Consider the following 16,104-nt stretch of genomic DNA (forward strand, 5'->3'; position numbering starts at 1 on the left):
GCATCCATTTTCCTAACCTGTGGCTGTACATTTTCCCAGCACACAAATTAGCAGGTGTAATTGTGTGTGGGTAGTTTTAGTGGGTTTATCCTTTTTGAAAATTGATGTAAAATATATGGATAATTTTACTTCAGTTTAATGCGGGTGGATACAAAATGACCCACCACAATGTGCATTGGGAATGTAATTAATGTATTTGGAGGCAGAGGTTGATACATTTAGACCTCTACAATGCCATAGATGAATCTGGGCAACTCACTGCTTTGATTTCTGTCTCTCTAAATCTTATTTTGAATAATCAGTTGAATTGAACCATTTTTTTTTAAAATAATGTTCTGAACCCTAGATCTGTCAGGAATAAGATCTCTTTGTCCTAGAGAAGCTGAAAACCCTGATATTCTATCTTTAACCGAAACACAACTGAATGATTCAAGATGGATGATTATCTCTCTCAGTTCTGTGAACTGTGCTGTTGAATAGAGAGAGGTAATTGATGGCAATTGCTCCATTCAGTCTGCCCAACAAGGTAGTCAGGGTTGTAACTGCCGCTCTGTGCAGGTTAATCCTTCAATTTCTTCAACATTAGAATGGAAGTTAAGGAAAGGGGGGGGGGGGAGGGGATATTGCTCTTATTTTTAAGAAAATGTTATTCTTGGGGAAATATCCTTCTATTCAGCCTTCAGGCTGTTAATGTTTAGTGGCTCATTCTTCGGTAACATATGATCTGATTATTTGTATAGTTTACAGGGCTCCAAACGATCCTGTGAGATCCTTAGCCAATTCACTGGCGTTCTTTTCAGATCCATCATTGCAGTTTTCAAATCTGATTCTCTTAGGTGATTTTAAGATTCGCTGTGATTGTATGATTAATATGCAAGCTATGGGCTTTTGGGGACGCACAGCTTTCCCAGATTTCTCTCAGTAAACATGGGAACCCACTCGGCTCTGTATACTTTGGACTTGAGTTTCAGGTCAAGTATAAATGAAGCCAAACAGAGTCAAGAATTTAACAGGTGCTACCTATTTCCTGGACAGATAATTGATTAAAGAATTAGCAAGTAGTCAATTAAGAGGAAATCCCCTCTCAAAAGGCAGATACATCCAAATAGGTTATTGGTGGTATTGAAAATTCCTCCTTTTGAGTCTACTGACTGGTTGGAAGAGGAATAATTTATGAAATCTTGAATTGACACAGGCCTTGAACAAGCTTGCCCCATTAAGGTCAGTTTCTTTAATGGACTGGAAACCAGTTCCTTGGTTTTCAGAGAATTTGAGGCAAATGAAACTAGAAAAGTGTTGCCTAGATAGGCTCTGGATGAAGTCCCAGTTTGACTCCCAGGTTGTTGTATAAATGTTTTTTCAGTAAAAATAACAGAGCTATCATTGATGCTAAATAGGCTATTTTAAATTTAAGATTACAGAGGCCAGCAGTTCCTCAAAGTCTTTAAACTGGTTAACAGTTTAATATAATGACCTAATCATATAGAAATGGCTTGTTCATCTGCTCAAATATATGAATTTCTCTCAACCCAGTTTTTACATAAGATTCTTTGAATTAGAAGTTCATTTGAGGACGATAGTACATTGTCTTCTGTTTTTACAGTTTGGTAGTTCCAGTAATAAACATCTGGATTCTTCTTTTACATTTAGTTCTATTGGGTCCATTTTAAGCTCTATCACTCCTCAAGTTTTAGTTCTAACTGATTTTTTACAGGTTACAAAGGAAGAAGTTGACCACATTTTGGTCATGACTAACCCAGCATCTTCTGGACTTGAGCCTTGCCCTTCTTGGATGATTAATGAGGGTAAGGATGGGCTTGTCACTTGAGTAAGATATACGATCAATGTCTCATGAAGGAGGGTCATTTCTATTCTTAATATTAATACTGAATATTTAATTCAGTATTAAAGAAACCACATCTTTATCCAACTATCTATGATAATTTTCGTTCAGTTTCAAATACTATTAGCCAAGTTAATCACTGAGGGAAAAAACAGTATGCATACATGGGATTTTTAAATTCATGCATGCTATTGTATCCCTGCTTGGCCACCCACATAAATAACCAGTTCAAGACACACAGGCACTTTTAGCATGTATATTTTGTAGTTGCTAATTTTCAAAAGAACAAAGCATACATTTCCTTTTTCATTTTATTTAAAAAAAAATGTATAGCCCACATGCATCAATAGCATTTGCAGTGGCTACAAAGCAAATATGAAAAATAAAAACAAAATTGAGACTCGTATTAACAAGGAACTGTGCCTTTGCAATGTTATGCCGCCCAAGGATGCCACAGGTCCCGAGTGCTAATTACTGATAACTAATTTCATCTTAAAGGTCCAGTTCAAATATCTGCTTAAATAAAAAGGAGTAAATTTTCAAAGGAGTTACATGTGTTAAATTAGCATATACAGTATAAGGTAGATTTTAAAACCTGCGCGCGGGTGTCCATATGCGCACAGTTGCCGGCACATGCACGCGCCCATTTTTTAACATGCGCTTGTAAATGCATGCATTTTATAAAATCGCCTACCTTACATCGACACGCGCATGTGCGTGTGAATCCCATCTCGTTCATGTAAGGGGGGTATTTTAGTAGGTCCATGCAGCGATGCGAGAGGCCCAATTCCCCTTCCCTCCCAGTTTGGCCCTGTAAAGGAGCAAACTTCCTAAATCCCCTGCCTAATCTACCTCCCTTTTACCCTTCCAGCCCTGACTCCTAAAACCCCGCGGACTACCCTAGATTTTTTTGTTTTAATACTTAACCGCGGTCCGTAGCAGCAGCAGGTTACGCAGTCATCCAATCCCGGAGCGCACTTCTTCGTGACACTGACTCGCTGGCGCTGGCCCACCCTTTTTTCATGAGACCTTCAGTATTCACGTATCGGGAGATATGCACTTGGCTGCAGGCCTGTGAAAATCCACGCACATATGTGTGTTTTTTATAATCTATGCATACTTGATACGTGCAGGTTATAAAATACTATAGTGGATCTCATGTAACTATACATGCGCATATATGGGGCCATGTGGAATTGTTTGAAAGTTTTCCTTAAAGGTTTTAAGCGCTCATTTAAAGGACTTTGATGAAGTTGTAAATCATATCTACCCAGGCAGAGTATTCCACTATAATGGGCCTGCAACGGAAAAGACTTGATCATAAATTTCGTCGAGATGAGCCAATCGGGGAGAGGGTACTGGCTGAGCAGATCTCGGTGAACATTGTGGATTGTAAATGCATAGTATTCAATTAAACAAAAGCACAGAAGTCTTGCTCGAGCTTATGGATAATCACAGCAAGTTTAAACTTCATTCGTCATTGGATAGGAAGCCAATAGAGTGGAAAAAAGTACTGCTGTAATGTGATCATGCATCCTATCTTCAAATAGCATCTAAGCTGCAGCTTTCTGAGCCATCTGCAAAGTGCTCAGGAATTTGCTGGAAGACCGATGTATCGTGCATTGGAATAATCAGCCTGACAGTACAAAGGACGAAAGGATGGTGCAAAAATCCAGAGTATCCAATAAAGATTTCATTCTCCGAAGTATGCACAATTTTAAAAAGGCTATCTCAACCACAGATTTCAACTGAGCACGTATTGGCAAATTGCTGTGTAGGGGTGATACCGAGATTCTGTACCTGAGACAGTATTTGTAATTCATGTTTCTCAAACTTGAAAATCGAAGGGGCATCATAGAGGGAGAAACCTACTTTAAATGATCACTTCAGTCTTGAATAGGGTAAGTGTGAGTTTGTTATGCAGTAACTAAGGAACACAACAGCTCTCAAACAGATGGATGTAAATTCAAATGTTTTGGACCAGGTATTCTTAGGTAAAAAAAAACTGAATATCATCAGCGTAGATTTTACAGTGTACACTCAACTAGTAAGAATTTTACAGAAAGGAGATAGATAGATGTTAAGGAAGGTGGCAACAAAGCCAAATCATGAGGCACATATGAATTAATGGCATGCCAATGAGACACTTTAAAAGCAATTCTCACTTGTTGATTTCAGCTCGTTAAGTATGAAAAAACCAGCTCAGCACTGTTCCAGATATCCCAGCATCACATAGATGAGAGAGAAAGAATTGATGGTTTAAAGTATCAGAAGCAGTGGTAATGACCAAAAGCACCATTACATACTTTGCTCCCCTATCACATCTCCATCTGATAGTGTCACAACTAAACAGAAGAGTTTCTGTACTAAGAAAACTTTCTGAACTCAACTTGATATTGATCGATAATTGGATTATCATTCATAAAAATCACTTATTGATTTATACTACTGTTTGAAAAAAAATGACAAAGAAGAAATTTGATGGCAATTCCCCAGAGGTCTGTGGATTCCTTTTTAAACAAAGGATGAGCAGATGCTTGCTTCAACATAACTGGCAAGACACCTTCTAATAATGAGAGAGAAATCATTTTGACTATTTGAGGCCAATATCTTCCCAGATACCTTTCAATACTATTGCTCACAGGTTAAGGGGACAGGAAGAATTCATTTTTGCAGTGATTTGGATGATCTAATATGACAATTCTTTGTTGTTTATTGTATTTTATATTTTATACTTTTATATTTTTTATATTATTAGTGTTAACTTGTTCACCGCATAAAACCTTAGATATTATGGTTTACAGATATGTAAATAAATAAATGAACTCTTCCTTGTTTGATATAGCTAAGTAATCCCATTTTGCTCTGTTCCTGGATTCCTTTTGAAAATTGACTGTAATGTGCAAGGGCCAGAAGTGCCTTCATGCATTGCAAATGATGCAAAATTGCCTCCATAATTATGAGAATGCCATACTTTATGTGGCCAGCCCTTTGGTTTGCCAATAGATGGCCCTAGGTCCCTTACCATCAGGACTAGTAACAGCATTGGGATTTTCCATTCTCTTTCAGTCTCTCCACTGAGCTAACTGTGATTGCTTATCCCAGGGGCAAAAGACAGAGCTAGAGGTAAGGAGTGTGATCATTCTGAGTTAGATTTTGAAGACTAAGGTGCTATTTTACTTTTACCCTGCTGAATTGAGCTCACTAGACCAGTTGGGTACTTTTTCATGCATTTACAGGAGATTCTTCATCACTATACTTTCTGTCTGAGAGGGTCTGCCTCCCTTTTGAAGAGAGAATGGTTTTTTTTGTGTAGATTTTGGACAACTTTTCAATTCATTTTTCTTGTTCTGGGGAACATCCTGTGCTTTGGAGAGGGGTAATCCCCCTCCTCCGCAATCTTGAGAGCAGAGTCTGGAGACCTGTGAGCAAGACCAGTGACAGCACTACCCAATGTGAAATATTTTGGATGGAGACATTTGGATGTTTCCCCTTTTTGTTAGTGTGGAGGATTTTCCCATCCCTTTGCACCCTTTGAAGGAGACAGAGGGCTGTAAGCAGAACTGGAGCATCGGGCAGGTCAACTGAGGTTGTAACATCAAGCCTTGTGAGATTCCCAACTGGATCTCCACCCCAAAAGGATCAGGACACAGGCTGTGGGCACCAGACTGAACTTTGGACTCAGGAAGGATCTTTTATGTGGCGTGGGGCTCTCCCTAGGATTCCCAATCTACTCAGATGTTTGCACAGATGAGTAGGACCATGGCACGCTCCCTCCCAGGAGCTAGAGAGATGGACCCTAGTATCCCAGCAGAGAAACTATGTAAATAGTTCAACTGTACAATTTCATTTGTGGAATGTTTGTGGGACGGTGATTGACCTTTTGGAAATAATCAGTAAATGAGATTTGAACACCCAGTCTGAGTCCAGCCTGTCTGCCCTTGAAGAGAATACATCAACAGAGAGTCACACACGCATCAGGAGAGACTCTCCATCACCTGGGCCACAGAGAATTTCCTTTCCTCCCACAGAGAGCTCACTCCCTGGGAAGTGCAGGAAGACCGGGAAGGATGGCGAGAGCTGAGGGGAACCAACAAACCTTTAACCAAGGGTTACATTTATATAATAAGTGTAACCCTATGTGGTGGTCACTAGATGGCCTTGTAGCTCAGATTTGTGGGGCTATGTGCTTACTGTTAATGGTTAACAGGGAGCTCAGGAGTTTAGTCCAATCTTTTTACATTAAGAATGTTCTGGGGCAGAGATTATCTAAAGTTTATCTGAGGGAGGATGGCTGGTAGGAGCAGACAGAGGGGAGCCTGTCCTATAAGTGGTCTGTATAGTGTGTTTTTCAACAATGGTTAAACGTTTATCCTATTCCTTAAAACAGGGAACCTTCCAGAGTGTAGTGTAAGGAGGTGTGTGTAGTGGCAAGTGTGACTGCTAGCCAGTGGTTGTGTGAGTTGCAGTTATATGTAAGGATTATGTGTATTTAAGGAGGGGATGTGCATGGGCTCAGTGCTGGTCCATCCGAGGAAGGAATCAGGAGTCTCTGGAGGGTTCGAGCCAAAGGATGAGAGGACGTGCTACACAGTATTTACCAGGGGAGAAAGAAGAACAGTTGAACTTCATCCAGCAGTGCAACCTACAGGGAGTGCTGGATTGAGAGGAAAGACAAGTGTGTAATACAAGGTAGAGGACCGAGGAGTGCCGGGGGTTTCCAACTACCCTGAGGTGGACAGAAGTGCCCAAGAGTGGATTACAAGTTCTTACTAAATCAAAGTTTGGGGGGGGGGGGGGGGGCGCGCGGATTGGGGCCTGGCTGGACCTAAGCGGAAGGTCGCAGTTGGTTATTTCAGTACTGCGTTTGAGACTAGCACTAAGCTCTGGCACTGTCTCAAGAGCTGCTTCTGTGTGCATTGTGAGCTAAAGGTGAACAGTGAGTGCTAGTGCTAAAAAGAGAAGAAGTTTATGCGTGGACCTAGACTCAGGAACTGTGTTGGGGGGCACTGGCTGGATCTTGGAGGGGGGGGGGGGGTTTGCAGTTGTTGTTTCAACACAGGGCTGTGGACTGGCACTATGCCTGAAGGACTGGGGCTGTGCAGACGCTCAGGCCACTCCTGTAGTGTGTGTCTGGATGGGAATTGCTTCTGAAGTGAATAAGTGCTGCCTTCTGTAGTAGACGTCAGAATACCACCTGGACCCTCACTGGTTTTGCTAGTAGAAGAAGAGAGAGAGACCATGTGATGAAAGAAGCGGCTCCTAATGCTACAAGAGTGTATAGAAGTTACCAGTGCTAACAGGTTGTATGTTAAAATAGAGATTTCCCCCTGGTGGGAAACCTGCAAGGCTTAAAACAGTGTGAAACATCTGCTAGAAGTGCACAGGATGTTTAGAGAGCAAAATGCTACCCTGGAGCCAGTGTGGGAATGCTCCAGGGCTCTGGGTCATCTGTTGGTCAGACAAGGGGGGGGGGGGGGGTACATTGGTTATTGAGCAGTAGTGATAAAAAAAACCCCCCAAAAAAACCAAAACCTGACTCTACTGAGTCCGGGGCTGCTCCAGATTGCAAAGGGAAGAAACAGGTTGGAGCTGTGACGCTATCCCAGGGTTACAGAAGGGAGTAGCAGGAGTGCAGGAGAGATTTTCTCTTAAAAATCTCCAAGGGCCTGAGGAGAAGAAGCAGAGGGTTGCAATACAGCCTGGAAGTGTAAAAGATAAAACCTGCGCTTAACTGGAGCAGGAACTTCTCTGGACCAGGAAGCCAAACTGTGCCAGAGGGAACTTGTTTTGGGCTTGGAGGATCCTGATGCTGCAGCGGAAGGATTTTTCCTTGAGCTGAATGGGACATTTTTGTGAGTAACAATTTTGCTTCCCAGTGAGCAGAAAGCGAGGACCAGGCTAGGTTGTTCAAAAGACTGTGGAGAGAGAAGAAACAAAGTAACCAGAGTCACTGTGTTGCTGTAAGAAGAAACTGTTATTTAAGGAAAGGGAGTTTGAGAGTTTCTGGAACTGTGATGCGGTTTGATTTCTGCATCTACCTGAGCTGTCATTATGTCTGAGTTTGAAGATTCTGCAGTAAACTATTCATTCATTCATTCATTCATTTACTTAATTTTGGGAGCATAACTTGGGTCTGGAGAGTAGTTTGTCTGTCTGTCTGTGTGGCACATCCTCAGCCTGGTACTGGCCCTGCAGGTTATCCTGCCCCCCCCCCCCCCCTGGTCCCAGAGACTCGATTCCCCACCTCGGGGTAGTGACCACAGTGCTCCCCGAGGCTGGGACAGTGACCCCAGGTGTACAGGGGGTTACAGCAGTAAAGGATACAGTGAGCTGAGAGAGACAAGAGAGCGACTGCCTTGAAATGAAGCTAAGGGATACAGAAGAGATGGAGACAGACCCTGAGGCTCAGATGCTAAAGTGAGACAACTGGAAAGGGTAAAGAAGTGAACGGGCAGCTTGGTGACTATCAAATCTGTTCAGAGTCTGAATTATGCTTCGAACCTGAAGATTCTTCCACGTCCGTCTATTTGGATTACAACAATCATTTGATTTATTGCAGCACTGTGTTCTCATCTAGCTTGGTCTTTCAGGTTATCCTGTCCCCAGTTGACACATGTAAATAAATAAATATTTCACTATACACATTTTTTATTTCATTTGTGGTTAAAATCATTTTAGCCTTTTTTTTTTTTGGTGGTGATGGGGGTTTTCATTTTCAAACAGCCTCCATGTACAGCATTTGTGTTTGTAAGTGGACGCATGGAGATTAAGGCTGGTATTTTTATAAACAGCGCAGCAGGAGCTGCAGTTTATATAATACCATGTATTTCTGCTCCAAAACTATGCAAGTATGTTTCAGTATGTATTGTATGTATGTTTTCAGTGCAAGAAAATGCATACTTTTTTAAATCCATTTTATAAACGTTCATGCTTATATTTTATGTGTTAAATAATTGTGCCTCTGTGCGAACAAACACGCAGAATTAAACATGGACGCAGGTATTTTAGAAAATATGCACAAGTACTTGAAATCACCAGTTCACAGATACTTCTACCAGTTCGCCTAGTCCTTCGTCAGTTCACCTAGACCCTTTAGCACTTCACCCTAACCCCCCCAGCAATTTACCCAGACCTCCCACCCAAAAACCACAGACAAGTCCAATTTCTCTCCTGTGGGTCAATAAGCAAGTATAAAAGTGTACAAACAAGTTCAGTAATGTATATGCGTACATATCTTACAAAACAGAAAGTACTGCACGTACTTCTGAAGCCCACCTCAGAACGCTCCTAGACTGCCCCTTTTTCCCCTCAGTATAATGTATGCATGAAACCAAATATATGCACATACTCTGCCCCTTTTTCCCCTCGGTATAATGTATGCGTGAAACCAAACGTATGCACAAACTCGCAAAATTTATAAAATAGCAGGTGCACGCGTGCATGTGACTTACTTATGCATGTGCAGAGATTCCAAGGTCTCCACTATACAGTTGGCTCCTAGTTTAATCCCCAGGCTAGGATTTTGTAGTTTGCAGACCATCCCTGCAGGCACCTCCACATAAGCTTGTCTGCATTGGTCAGCCATGCACCATAAAAGCAGGCTGTGCACCAGGGGCAGTGTGGCTTGAGATTTTGGTTTTGCATTTTGAGTTGCAGGAGAGTTTTTTGTTTTTTTTTTAATAGTTCCCAGTTATTTAGCCCCATAGCCTGATACAGGAGATTGAGACATTTGTATTTTTATTTTTTTGTGACTTTTTGGAGAGTGAAGGAGAGTTGCCAGAGAAAAGTCCCATATTGGGCCCACCGCCTAGAACTAGGGTAAGAGATTCTGCCCTGGCCAGCACCACGCAGTCTTGGAGGGGGTGGAAGAGGAATTTGTGAAAAGGGCAGATTTTCCTTGTGAGACTTTTGCGTTTTGGATCCCGCTCCTGCCTAATGAGGACGGTCCCCCCTGCTTTGGGAAGTCAGGATAAGATGTGGTAATTCCTTCTGCCCAGCCAAGGAGGGACAGCAGTGACCTGACGGAAAACAACAGATGAGGAGTTTTGTTTCTGTTTCAGGAGGAATTTTATTTTTTTTGCCAGCAGTTCCTGCCCACCAAGGAGGAGAGGTTTTGGGGGACTTCCTACCACCAGAAATTCAGCTTTTATTATCAAAGAAGCAAATAGGAGATTCCTGCCCCATTAGGAGCCCACTCTCTATCACTCAAGAGTGTTGAGCTTTTAGCTAGTGCTTGCCATCCTAAAGGACATTAACTCAGCTTATAAACCTGAGGAAAGAAGTACCTTAGGAATGTTTGTTTGTTTGAAGATAAATAGAGAATTTTTGTTGTGAATTGGACTTCAAGTACTTTGGGTTGCAGTAAATATTTTGTTAAACAGCCTACGAGAGCATCCAGCGTCTTTCTTTGGAGTTCAAAGTATTCTAAGGCAAGGACATCCTGAGCCTGAATAATGTGAGGAAAGAAACCCTAAAGGAATTGAGAGACAGTGTGGTTAGTCCCCATCCCCATGAACTTGTGCCCTGGAGGTTAAATCCTCCTCTCTGCTGGAAAGAACCCCAGCACCCCCAGGAGAAGATCGAGAACGGAGAAAAACAGAGACCTGGCAGAAAAGTGGCCCTGAGGACAACAGTGTGCCCCTGAGTTCTGGGCACTCACCGAAAAGGGGGATACACATGTTATGCATGGAATCCCTTTATAAGACACGACCTCCTGGAACGTTTTTGCTCAGTTCATGTAAGTGGGTTACCTGCACACTTATGTGCACTTTGATCCCAGGTTAATTTTAGTATAGTCATTTACATGCATAAAACTGACCTTTTTATGCATATGAATGGCATAAAAAAGTGCATCTAGCCTTATTCCTGGGTTATTTGGTTTTTTAAATCTTTTTTTTTTTGCATATTTCTCTTTCTATGTTACTAGCTTGTGAGCATGCATAAGCTTTCTTAATGGCAAAAATGTTCTGATTTCTAAATATCTAACAATAATATTCCTCCTCTATTTTCCTTTGCAGCTGAGTGCTTCTTCCTGGTAGAGCTCCCCCATTAATTTAATTCCCGCCCTTAGGCATGATTTCATATAAAGGCTTTTGTCTGTTTTGCTGCTATAAGGAAACATTTTTTGCTTTGTAAATTGGGACCTTTGTCTTGAAAGGCTTCAGAAAGAAAGGTGTTACTTAATTTTCACAATTAAAATGGTCCAGCTCACTTAAGTTAAATTAGTATTTCATTAGGTTATTTATAATAGCCTTAGGCGTCCTTAAATGAAGGTGCATGTAGAAATTGGTACAATAACTGGGTGGGAACACTGTGTTTGCTTTGGTGTTTGCCTGGGCTACTTCACCATAAGGTCTCCACCACTTTCCTGACCTGAATTTTGAATTAAATCGTTACATAGAAACATAGTTTGGTTTCCGTGCCAGCCATGAAACAGAATTATTGCTCCTCACACTTTTAGATAAATTATTAACAGTTAAGGATCAAGGTATTTTGGGAACTTTAGTATAACTCGATTTTGATCTCTTTTATTAACATGCTTGATTCAAGTTGGTAGAGGAGGACAGGTTTTGCCAAGGTTCGAATAATTTTTACCATCTAGGAGGCAACGCGTTCAGATAGGCGACACTAGATTGGAGTGGAAGTCAATAGAATGTGGAGTGCCGCAGGGGTCCGCCCACTCTGCAGCCATTCTTAACATTTTTCTGCAGCTAATGTGTAAGATTTTTAGACAACTGAATATTTTTTACTTGATACATGCTGACAATATTCAGTTTTTTTATTCCTAGCTCGGATTCTAATTTTCCAGTTCCTCAGTTTAGTGAATGCATGACAGCTATAAGTGATTGGCTAAACAAAAATTGGCTAGTTTTAAATGTTGAAAAGACTTACCACTCTATGGATTTGAAAGTCTCCTTTGAGGGCAATACCATCGAATATTTGATTTGCAAAATGATCTACACATTATCTCTGAAGCAGGAAACCTCGGAGTCATTGTAGAATCGGAGTTATTCCGAGCAGTTTTGCAATGTGTTTTATTTGGACAATTGGACTACTGCAATGCATTGGTTGTGGGCCTGCCAAAATGTCATCTTAGAGCGATACATTTGATCCAGAATGTGGTGACAAGATTGATTACTGGCCTCAAGTGATTTGACCATATTATGCCAACATTGCAGAAATTACATTGGTTACCTATATCTTGGCGCTCTAAATTCAAGTTGGTAGTTATTACTCATAAGTTGATCTATGGTAAACATCATTCCATTGCACTGCACATAGTCTAATATCAGAATATTGTCCAAATAGGATACTGCGATTAGCTAAGTCTCAGTTACTCACTCTTCCGTCCCTGTGCAATTTTTGCTATATTGGGCTACTAATATGGAATGTTTTACCCCAGGAGATACACAGAGAGGCAGATATTAAGGTGTTTAGGAAAAACGTTAAGCCCTGCTATTTTATTGAAGCTTTTGTATAATTTTTGATTATGCATGTTTTATCATGTGTGTTTTATTATGTTATGTGGAATGTTATGACTGAGTGTACAATTTTTAACCATCTTGAACCACTTTTAGTGGATGGTGTGGGAAAAAATGATGTGTAAATAAAATAAATAGTAATGATGGAAGAAAAAGACCAAATGGTACATTCAGTCTGCCACCCCATGCAGTTACCCCCCTGCGTTCTGTCAAGGATAGTTTCTGCCACTCCGTGCACATTACCCCGATGTGTTCTGTTAAAGATATAGTAATTGCTGCTCTGTGCAGGTTATCTCCAAGCTTGCAGCGTTTGTCAGAGCGGTATGTGACCAGGTGCTAGTTCAACAAAGAATCGCATCAACACTGCTCACACAAGTGACTTATGAATCACAAGTTACAAGTCGGGATTCGGTGTGTTTACTCATGTTCCTTCATCCTTGAAAATCAGCAAAAGTATATAGAGCCAAGTTTCTGGTTCAACAAGCCCCTGAGGCAGCTCGGCAGAGCGAAACTCGGCCAGAGTCGGGCAAGTTTCAATAAAGTCCATTTTAACCGATCCATCCTTTCATTCTTCTGCTGTTAAAGATATAGTAATTGCTGCTCTGTGCAGGTTATCTCCAAGCCTTATGTTAAGGGTAACAATATTTACAATGAAAACGAAGCAACTATCAAACCCATAACAAAATTACTGCTTGCAACATTTTTGTGGGGTGAGCAGCCTTCTTGATAATGCAGACAATGCTGCTTGAACGTGCTTTGCTTTTAGACTTGGTCATAGAAACAGTCCTGCACTTTTTTCCTAATGTCTGCGTTTCAGTACTCCAAACCGTAAAAGTCATGGTCAAGCATTGGAGGTCGCCTGAATCTAATTCCCCTTTTTTCCCACCACAGAAGCGGAGAACGGTGTTGTAGTTGCGTCAAAAGCCTGAAAGCTAGTTGGTTAAGGGTAGTAATCCCCATGCCTTCTGTTAAGGGTAGTAACTGCTAGGGATGTGCAGAGCAAAATTTTATGTTCATATTTTTTATGTCCGAAAGGGGGTCCCACTTGCGGCCAATATGGACATAAAAAAAATCCAATGAGTTGGGTATATGTACATAAGTGCAAAAAAAAAATTTAAACCCCCTCACCCTCCTTAATCCCCCCCCCAGACTTACCACAACTCCCTGGTGATTGAGCGAGGAGTGAGGACGCCATTTCTGCAATCCTTGGCGAGAAGCATGTGACGTCGGCGGCATGTCGAGTGACGCCGGCGTCACGTGATTCCCGGCTCGTTCGCGCCGGACGGCTCGTTCGGCCCAAAAAGAACTTTTGGCCAGCTTGGGGGGGTCAGGAGGCCCCCCCAAGCTGGCCAAAAGTTCTTTTTGGGCCGAACAAGTCGTCCGGCGCGAACGAGCCGGGAATCACGTGACGCCGGCGTCACTCGACATGCCGCCGACGTCACATGCTTCTCGCCAAGGATTGCAGAAATGGCGTCCTCACTCCTCGCTCCATCACCAGGGAGTTGTGGTAAGTCGGGGGGGGGGGGGGATTAAGGAGGGTGAGGGGGTTTATATTTTTATTTTGGCTCAACAATCGCGATTTCCCACATATCGAACATATCTATGTTCGATATGTGGGAAATCCGATCGTTTATGTCGAATCAATTTTTTAAGTAAAAAAAAAATATGAGTTGCGTTTTACTAATGCGGTCAATCCGAATGCACACCCCTAGTAACTGCCACTCCGTGCAGGTTACCCCTGTGCACCCCATTCTTCATTTCCATCCTCTAACCTTTAGGGATCTGCAGTGTTTATCTCATGTCTTTTTGAATTTGTTTACTGTTTTCTTTCTCATCACCTCTTTCGGAAAGGCATTCCAGGCATCCACCACCCTCTCTGTAAAGAAATATTTCCTGATGTTGATTCCGAGTCATTCCCCCTGGAGTTTCATTTAGTGACCTCTTAGTTCTACTGTTTGTTTTCCAGTGGAAAGGTTTGAATTTTGTGCATCATTGAAACCTTTCTGAAGGTTTGTATTATATCTCCTCTGTACCTCCTCTCTTCCAGGGTGTACATATTCAGATGCTTCAGCCTCTCATAAGTCTTCCTACAGATCCCACACTATTTTGGTCGCCCTTCTTTGGACCGCCTCCATCCTGTCTGTATCATTTTTTAGATATGATATCCAGAACTGAATACAGTATTTCAGGTGAAGCCTCACTGAGAATCTGTACAAGGGCATTATCACCTCCTTTTCTTACTGGTTATTCTTCTCTCTATGCAGCTCAGCATTCTTCTAGCTTCAGCTTTTGCCTTGTCACATTACTTCACCACCTTTAGATCTTCAGACGATATCATCCCTAGGTGCCTCTCCCGGTCCATGCGCATTATTCTTTCGCCCCTCATCTCATACAGCTCTTTTGGATTACTGCACCCCAAATGCACGACTCTGCACTTCTTAACATTGAATCCCAGCTGCCAAGTCTTTGACCGCTCTTAAGCTTTCTTAAATCACTTTTCATTCTCTCTACTCCTTTAGCCATGTCCACTCTGTTGCAGATCTTAATATCATCTGCAAATAGACAAACTTTACCTTCTATCCCCTCTGCAATGTTACTCACAAAGATGGGATCTTGTATGCTCCTCTGCCCAAGATGGTGGACTACAAATGAAGAAGACAACAATAAATGTCCTGTATAAGGAAAGAGATCTTACAGGTTGTCACTCTCTGGGGCTGGCAGCATGGTTATGTCCATGCAGTTGATTTGAAGCTGGGTAAAAGTAATTCACTCTTGGAATGAAAAGGGTAGAGGAATGTTGGTGGGTCATTTTATTTTGCCCATGCTGGCCATCCCAGTTAATATATTTTGGATATTGTTGCATTGATGTGACATCTTCCCCCCCCCCCCCCCCACACCCCACCCTAGATGTGGAGGTGTTAATTAAATTAATATCTAGTGAGAAATGTTCCACCATTATAAAGAATTGAATGATGTGCTTTCTTTTTCCTCACAGGGAAGATCCTGGGTTTACATGATCTATGGAATGTTAGCTGTGTATGGAATCATGGGAAATTCCTACCTGATGCTGATCCTGTCCCACTGCGTGCTGCTCTATTCCATCTCACTGGTTAAAAAGAGATGGCTGTGTTTTGTTGCTGGAGTATGCAGCCTGGCAACTTTCAAAGTGGAACCTTTCAGTACATGGCAAGTATGTGAACAAAATAATGGGCTTGTTTCTAGCATGTAGCCTTATGTTTTCCATACTGTAGTGTACTCATTTCAAAACCTGATATGTTCAAATAGCTATTCAATAATAATAATAATCAAAACCATTTCTGCAGCATATATATTTATTAAGGGTATGCATTGATTTTTTTTCATGTCATTTTTGTTTTGAGCCATTATCTGTTTGATTTCATTTTAAAATGGTTGGGGTGTGTGTGTGTGTTTAGTTTGGGTTTCCATAATTTCAGAATTATTGCGTACTGACTGAAAATGTTATTGTTAAGTTAAAAAGTATCAATTGGGGAGCAGTTCGTTAGCTAGAGGTATGGTTCTACATTCCCATTAGCTATCTCCTTAGTTACTTGTTTGTGCTGCCAAGATTGCAAGGTAATATTTGTGGAGGGCCAGTGCCTAGTAACAAGTGAAAACAAACAAGTGTTGTGATAATAGCATCAAGTCTCTCACAATGTGACCATTACATGCCTTATGTTAAGGTTTCTTTTTTGCTTTTGTTTATCTATATTTCTATACTGCATCTTGTTGATCCCCCTCCAGGTTTCTCCTCCCTGT

The 16,104-nt window shown here is 41.6% G+C and overlaps 1 protein-coding gene across 5 annotated transcripts in view; it reads left to right on the forward strand.

Annotated features, from left to right (window-relative positions):
* HHATL (hedgehog acyltransferase like) overlaps window positions 1-16,104 on the forward strand; it is a 125,204-nt gene that overhangs the window by 34,367 nt on the left and 74,733 nt on the right. For all 5 annotated transcript variants that reach the window (XM_029588332.1, XM_029588331.1, XM_029588330.1 and 2 more), the window contains one exon: window positions 15,323-15,517. In XM_029588332.1, coding sequence (XP_029444192.1) covers window positions 15,323-15,517 — 195 coding nt within the window. The remainder of the gene's footprint in view (window positions 1-15,322; window positions 15,518-16,104) is intronic.

Source organism: Rhinatrema bivittatum, chromosome 2 (genome assembly GCF_901001135.1).
Source record: "Rhinatrema bivittatum chromosome 2, aRhiBiv1.1, whole genome shotgun sequence".
In the NCBI taxonomy this organism is placed as follows: domain Eukaryota; kingdom Metazoa; phylum Chordata; class Amphibia; order Gymnophiona; family Rhinatrematidae; genus Rhinatrema; species Rhinatrema bivittatum.